This window comes from Pseudophryne corroboree, chromosome 1 (assembly GCF_028390025.1).
Source record: "Pseudophryne corroboree isolate aPseCor3 chromosome 1, aPseCor3.hap2, whole genome shotgun sequence".
NCBI lineage: Eukaryota > Metazoa > Chordata > Amphibia > Anura > Myobatrachidae > Pseudophryne > Pseudophryne corroboree.
In genome coordinates this window covers 919,138,819-919,146,650 of record NC_086444.1, presented here as the reverse complement: position 1 = coordinate 919,146,650, position 7,832 = coordinate 919,138,819, and the positions used below count along the sequence as shown (strand labels likewise).

At 45.4% G+C, this 7,832-nt stretch overlaps 1 protein-coding gene across 8 annotated transcripts in view; it reads right to left on the bottom strand.

Annotated features, from left to right (window-relative positions):
• Window positions 1-7,832, bottom strand: part of JADE1 (jade family PHD finger 1) — a 212,423-nt gene that overhangs the window by 55,967 nt on the left and 148,624 nt on the right. For all 8 annotated transcript variants that reach the window (XM_063920341.1, XM_063920339.1, XM_063920337.1 and 5 more), the window contains exons 5-7: window positions 4,554-4,744; window positions 2,579-2,790; window positions 400-567 (exon numbers count right to left, since the gene is read on the bottom strand). In XM_063920341.1, the coding sequence (XP_063776411.1) occupies window positions 400-567; window positions 2,579-2,790; window positions 4,554-4,744 (571 nt within the window). The remainder of the gene's footprint in view (window positions 1-399; window positions 568-2,578; window positions 2,791-4,553; window positions 4,745-7,832) is intronic.

Here is a 7,832-nt window from a genome sequence, read left to right as displayed (position 1 = left end):
TGGTGTTGCTGGTGGTGGCCATAATGTTATGTGGTTTAAAACCCGTTCTCAGAATGTTCTCCGGGGTTGGCCAATGACTCACAGTACTGTCTTTCACTCTGCTATTTATTGATTCTACTGTGTCAATCCATTGGGATTTCTTATTTGTGGCCATTTGTGGAGTATATAATGGTGCTTTTCAAAAACCTGATATTGTTACTTTATATGCTTTGGTAACTCATTAAGATTTTTTTAGTGTTTATTTGTAACTGTATGTGTATATGGTTACAGTATTAACATTTTGTTATTACTTTAGAATCCCCGTGGTTTCAACTACAAAAAGCAGACATGTTAATTAAGAAATGATTTCGTACTCTAGCACAGTGCTTACAACCCTGGTTTTTATGCTCTCAAATGTACCTCAGGAATCCACAGAGCACAGCTGACATGGACCCATTTAGTTCCGCTACGTGTGGGCTTCATGGCGCCTCCTTTCTTCGGACACAATAAGCACTTTGGCTGTGCCCCCATGGCACACGTCCGGCATAGCCAACTTCCTTCTGGCACTTTCAGGATGCCATAACAAGCCTGAAGAGATAATGAAAGCTAGTTAACAGTCTAAATATATGACCTATGCTGAGGGGTTACCTCCGCATACACCCGATAGGTGAAACCTACCTAAACCTCTATAAATTAGTGGAGTGGGGAAAACGATGGCTATTTGTGGACAAGAGAAACTAAATATAGCTTTTTGCAGCCAGTTTTGATTAAAATGTCCAAGACATAACGGCTTGTAGGGCCAAGCCCCAGACACTCCAACTACATGTTACAGGGGCACTTTGTACCCAGCATTACAAGATATACAAAATTCAAAAACGGATTCAAGATTCCCCTTATGGGCCCTACACACTTTGCGATCCGCCGCCGAGCTGCCCGATGGCGGATACGGCCGACGGGCGACCCGGCGGCGAAGGGGGGAGTGAAGTTTCTTCACTCCCCCCGTCACCCGGCTCCATAGCAGTGCAGGCAAATATGGACGAGATCGTCCATATTGGCCTACATGCACAAGCGACGGGACACCAGCGATGAACGAGCGTCGGGCCGCGCATCGTTCATCGCTGGTGCCTCCACACTGAAAGATATGAACGGTATCTCGTTCATCAATGAACGACATCGTTCATATCTTTCAGTATTCTCGTCCAGTGTGAAGGGCCCATAAGCCACCTGCTGATCCTTTACATTACACCATTACATTTCAAAGCTTCTTAACATAAACCACATAGCTGTAACTCAGGAGAATATACAAATCCTGCTAAAACATATGCCAGTTTCACTACAGGGGTGAAACATGTGAAGCATCTATTGGACAGTTACCCTCTCTAATATTATTACATACAGTCACATCAGTAGTGTCATTTTTCCTGCAAAATTAGATTTATAATAACGAGTAGTGGTGTAATAACGATCAACATACTCTGTATCCCTATAGAGTGTAAGCTTGCGAGCAGGGCCTTCCTACCTCTATGTCTGTCTGCTTTTACCCAGTTTTGTTCTATTACTGTTTTTCTAATTGTAAAGCGCAACGGAATTTGCTGCGCTATATAAGAAACAGTTAATAAATAAATAATAAATATAGTGGACTATTATAAAGGCATGTCAGAATGTTGAGGCCAGTATAAAAACAACCAGCATAAATAACATATTATCCTATATACAATAGGGACATATATGAGTGAAAAAAGGGTAAAATGTTTGGGTGTGGTATTGAAGGTCAACCACACTTAGGTCGACCACTATTGGTCGACAGTAACTAGGTCGACAGGGATTATATGTCGACAGGGCCTCTAGGTCGACAGATCAAAAGGTCGACATAAGTTTTTTTTTAAATGTTGGTGTCGTTTTCACTGTACACTGACCAGGAACCCCAATTAGTGCGCCGCTTCGCTCACCATGCTTCGGGCAAAGATTTATTATCAATGCTTCACACAAGAGGCCCAAATCATTTCTCCCATGGAGTTAGCAAGACCTTTCTACACGGCAAGGAAAGCCTGCAAGGTTTCCTACTACAAATTGAAACAGTGGGTGGGCATTATGCAGTCTCTGTGAGTGACCCCCTTTAAGATGTATTCTGTAAAAGGTGATATACATTCCTTAAGTTTTAGTTAAAATGGTTTCTGCACTGTACAGATGAGTCCTCATACATCTATCCTCAATATGCCACGCAGAAAGTGTTGACTGGTGGGAGTCAGCTGACAAGTCCCGTAATACTCTGCTGGTGGTGGGTGTATTTTTGCTGAAAATGCATCTCAGTCGCAACTTGCTACTTTGCACAAATTCTTCTGTGACAATATACAAATCCTAAATACTTTTACCAAATTAAGATGCAAAATTTGTTGTCAGTATGCCAGCAACACATTGTACAGTATTGTTGGTGTCCCTGCATCATTCCCTGACTGAAATGGCTCTGTGTAAGAAGAAAGCACTTGACAAATAATCTATAATAATAATATATGTATTTGTTGTCTGCACCCTTACTACAAGTAAATGCTGTAATCATAAAAACACCGGTTCTACCCATAGACACACCACATGTGCTAACCTGATGTACACAGATGTTGCACTTGTCACAGAAGACCATTTCATTGCCGTCTTCTCCGTCAGGAGATTGGCAGACATCGCACACAACATCCTCGTCGTACTCTATGCCTAGACCTTCCACCGTCTCAATGGCATGGTTCATGTTGTCATAGCACTTCTGTTCAAACTCCTCCATCGCTCGCTCCATGATGTCCTCGTCCAGCTGCGGCAGGCCTGCAGTCACAGACATAAACATAAGAAGTCAGAAAGAAGCCGGGTTACATGCTGAGCCCAAGTGCACACAACATCACTAACATACTGATCACTTACTGAACTCCTTAGTACAGAAATGACCAGAAGCCATTCACAATAATACCACAAAAGCTTAGCTTGTCTTACCGACTTGGAGCCACTGCTCGAGGGGATGTGTTTTGCAGTATAACAACAACAAGGATTCTTTCTTAAAATGACAGGAACAACCCTAAGGTCATTTATTTAGTCATTACACAAAAATAACTTGTATTCCTCATCCTGAGTGCCGGGTCGCGCCTGTGTCTCATGGTCTATAACCACAACCACTGCCTTGTCCTTTACTGCCATCCATAGAGCCAATGGGCTCGTCAGGAAAGTCATACTGAAATGTGTACAGTTACTGTGGTAATCTAGTGAGTAATTGTGAGCAGCACGCTGCTTTAAAATGTAAATCAATAAAGATACATTTCATATACATACATTATACAGTATATGATAGATATACACACGTGTACATACAGAGGCATTTTTGTAGTAACTAAAATAGGGATTCCTCACGTGTCTATTAGCTGCAATGCTGGGAGGGAGTCTGTGTGCAGATAAGCCCTAAACAGTAACCATAGCTCACTTTTGTCAGGATTATAATTTTGAGTGACAGTGTAAAGCCAGGTACACACGGAGCGATGCGGCTTTAGTCCGACAGACTAGTTTACGGGGCCCAGCCCCGCCGATATAGTCAATGTTGGACTGCTTGCACAGTCTATTTTTGCTTGCGATGCCGATCCTGAAGGACCGCGCATCCGCATCGCAAGCTGTGTAAAGTATGCAGCCACCGTGCGATGCTTTTGTACCTGTGCAGGGGGAGCAGAGCCAGACATGCGGGGTGGACTAGCCCTGTGCTGGGCGTCCCCCCGCATGTCTGTGAAAGTGATCGTAGGTGTGCTAAATTTAGCACATCTACGACCAAGTCTGAATCACCCCCATATAATCCTAAGGATTAATATGAAGCTAGCTAGCAAAATACTGACTAGGCTTCATAAGACACTGATAAAGCTACACGTTTATAGGACAATGGGGGTCATTCCGAGTTGATCGTAGCTGTGCTAAATTTAGTACAGCTACGATCATTCACACTGACATGCGGGGGGACGCCCAGCACAGGGCTAGTCCGCCCCGCATGTCAGTGCTGCGATGCCTTTGCACTTCAAGAGTAGCTCCCGACCAGCGCAGCTGCCGCGGACCCCCCCCCACCCCCAACGGTCTGGCCACGCCTGCGTTGGCTGGACCGCTCCCCCTAAACGGCGGCTTAACGCAGCCGTTCAGCCCCCTCCTGCCCAGCGACCGCCTCTGGCGATCGTTAGGTCCCAACGGCTGCCATGCGCCGGCGCACTACGGCGCTGGCGCAGTTCCGACCCGATCGCTGCGACAAACTGTAGCGAGCGATCGGGTCGGAATGACCCCCAATGATCTAGCTGATGGTAATAAGAAAAATATCTGACAAAAAAAAATATCCATTTCAAATATCTATACAGAATACTTTGCTCTATTGCACAGAACAACAAAAACCAATAACGAAAAGATCGCTGACTTGCAGTGACAACCAAGGGATGGTGAAGGATGAGTAGCAGAACTAAGCTAGATGACGCACGTGTGTGTTTAGCATTTGACATTGAAGCCAGTGTGCTTACAGTATTAGCATATTGTAAGAGCTGTCTACATACTGCAGCAGGTCAGAAAGAACTTACCCATTTCTTTAAAATCTTCATTAATTAGCTCCAGCCAAGCAACATCCATCTCGTTCAGGTCATAGCGGCACACACCGTCTGCCAAAGTCCGGATGTCAACATATCCCAGCTCTGGAGGGTCAGCCCCTGATGAATGGATGTATTTACGAGGTCTAGTGTACGTGACAACTTTGTCATTTTCAGCGGTAGCCCTATAAATGGAGGCAGGAACATATGAATGAACCTCATTCCTACCGATTTGTAGTGCAACAGCCAATTATATATTCTTGCTTAACTATAGATGTCCAAAACCAGTTAAGTCAGCATATTAAGACACTAATTTAAGAACACTACCAGAAAATTAAACAATGATTACTTTGTCCAGAGATTCTGCTACAATGCACAAGAGAGGATGATGGGAAAAAAGATGCAGGTTGTAGTGACAAAGTTTACAAACTAAAGACGCCATTAAATTCATGTTTAAAACATGACCTGCAGATGAGAAGTTAATTGTTTTTTATTCACACAAAAAACAAATCATTTGAAGTAAGCTTATTCAATTGCGGGTTAAGGACATCAGCCTGCACAATCAGTGCACATGACGGCAGCCTAAACTCACACAAAACAGCTTGCACCCCCACAGGGCAGGGAGCACTTTTGTTTGAAATTCGTGATTCAGCTGGTTGGGCGAGTGGTGCAAGATGCGGTGCCATTGCCAGTATTTAAACACTGCGGTAATGACAATTTGCACCTTTCGTCTGCAACTGAATTCCCCCTTACCTTTTCTTTTTCCTTTATTGTGAATCCCAGAAAATAAGAGAAAAAGTAAAGTCAATGTTATATTACCAACTACTCACAGGGCACTATTCAAATGTTTGGGTTGTTTTTATCACGCATGCCGCGCACAAACAGTCTAGACTTACCTTATAAAGCATCTAAACACATTTAAAGTAATGGGCGCGACATGAAAAGCTCTATTTGGGTGACCAAATAGCCAACTTTCCACACATTTCATCTCGCCACTTCCATGTAGTGCGAGCTGCAATGTGTCCTCCCAAGGCTAATTGCACCTGAACAGAGCAACAATTGAATTGCTCCATCTGGCACCATCTATTGGCAGCTGCAGGGAAAAACAACTGAATTTCCCCCCAGTAAGTCATCAACCACGATATTAAATTATTGGTTAAAAGCAGAAACATTAATAATAATCCCATCTCAGCAATATTGCTAATAAATGAGCTTTACTTGCAAACAAGAAAATAAGATTTTACTTACCGGTAAATCTATTTCTCGTAGTCCGTAGTGGATGCTGGGGACTCCGTAAGGACCATGGGGAATAGCGGGCTCCGCAGGAGACTGGGCACTCTAAAGAAAGATTTAGTACTATCTGGTGTGCACTGGCTCCTCCCTCTATGCCCCTCCTCCAGACCTCAGTTAAGGAAACTGTGCCCGGAAGAGCAGACATTATAAGGAAAGGATTTTGGAATCTCGGGTAAGACTCATACCAGCCACACCAATCACACCGTATAACTTGTGATATACTTATTCAGTCAACAGTATGAACAACAACAGGGCATCAACAATGCATGCCAACATAACATAACCCATTATTAAGCAATAACTATGTACACGTATTGCAGAAAGTCCGCACTTGGGACGGGCGCCCAGCATCCACTCTGGACTACGAGAAATAGATTTACCGGTAAGTAAAATCTTATTTTCTCTGACGTCCTAGTGGATGCTGGGGACTCCATAAGGACCATGGGGATTATACCAAAGCTCCCAAACGGGCGGGAGAGTGCGGATGACTCTGCAGCACCGAATGGGCAAACTCAAGGTCCTCCTCAGCCAGGGTATCAAACTTGTAGAATTTTGCAAATGTGTTTGAACCCGACCAAGTAGCAGCTCGGCAAAGCTGTAATGCCGAGACCCCTCGGGCAGCCGCCCAAGAAGAGCCCACCTTCCTTGTGGAATGGGCTTTCACTGATTTTGGATGCGGCAATCCAGCCGCAGAATGAGCCTGCTGAATCGTGTTACAGATCCAGCGGGCAACGGTTTGCTTTGAAGCAGGAGCACCCAACTTGTTGGGGGCACATAGGATAAACGGCGAGTCAGTTTTCCCGACTCCAGCCGTTCGGGCTACATAAATCTTCAAAGCCCTGACTACATCTAGTAACCTGGAATCCTCCAAGTCACGAGTAGCCGCAGGCACTACAATAGGTTGGTTCAAATGAAAAGATGACACCACCTTCGGCAGAAATTGCAGACGAGTCCGCAATTCTGCCCTGTCCATATGAAAAACCAGATAGGGGCTTTTACATGACAAAGCCGCCAATTCTGACACACGCCTAGCCGAAGCCAAGGCCAATAGCATGACCACCTTCCACATGAGATACTTTAGCTCCACGGTCTTAAGTGGTTCAAACCAGTGGGATTTTAGGAAACCCAACACCACGTTGAGATCCCAAGGTGCCACTGGTGGCACAAAAGGGGGCTGAATATGCAGCACTCCCTTAACAAACGTCTGAACTTCAGGAAGAGACGCCAGTTCCTTTTGAAAGAAAATGGATAGGGCCAAAATCTGGACCTTTATGGTTCCCAACTTCAAGCCCATAGTCACTCCAGACTGTAGAAAATGCAGAAATCTGCCCAGTTGGAATTCCTCTGTAGGGGCCTTCCTGGCCTCACACCAAGCAACATATTTTCGCCATATGCGGTGATAATGCTTTGCTGTCACGTCCTTCCTAGCCTTTATCAGCGTAGGAATAACTTCCTCCGGAATGCCTTTTTCCGCTAGGATCCGGCGTTCAACCGCCATGCCGTCAAACGCAGCCGCTGTAAGTCTTGGAACAGGCAGGGCCCTTGTTGCAACAGGTCCTGTCTGAGAGGCAGAGGCCATGGGTTCTCTGTGAGCATTTCTTGCAATTCCGGGTACCAAGGTCTTCTTGGCCAATCCGGAACAATGAGTATTGTTCTCACTCCTCTTCTTCTTACGATTCTCAGCACCTTGGGTATGAGAGGAAGAGGAGGGAACACATAGACCGACTGGAACACCCACGGTGTTACCAGGGCGTCCACAGCTATCGCCTGAGGGTCTCTGGACATGGCGTAATACCTGCTGACAGTGCTTGTACGTGATTCTCCGCCCACCGAAGAATCCTGGTGGCCTCCGCCATCGCGAATCTGCTTCTTGTGCCTCCCTGGCGGTTTACATGAGCCAACGCGATGATGTTGTCTGACTGAATCAGCACCGGTTGGTTGCGAAGCAGGGGCTCCGCTTGACTCAGGGCGTTGAATATG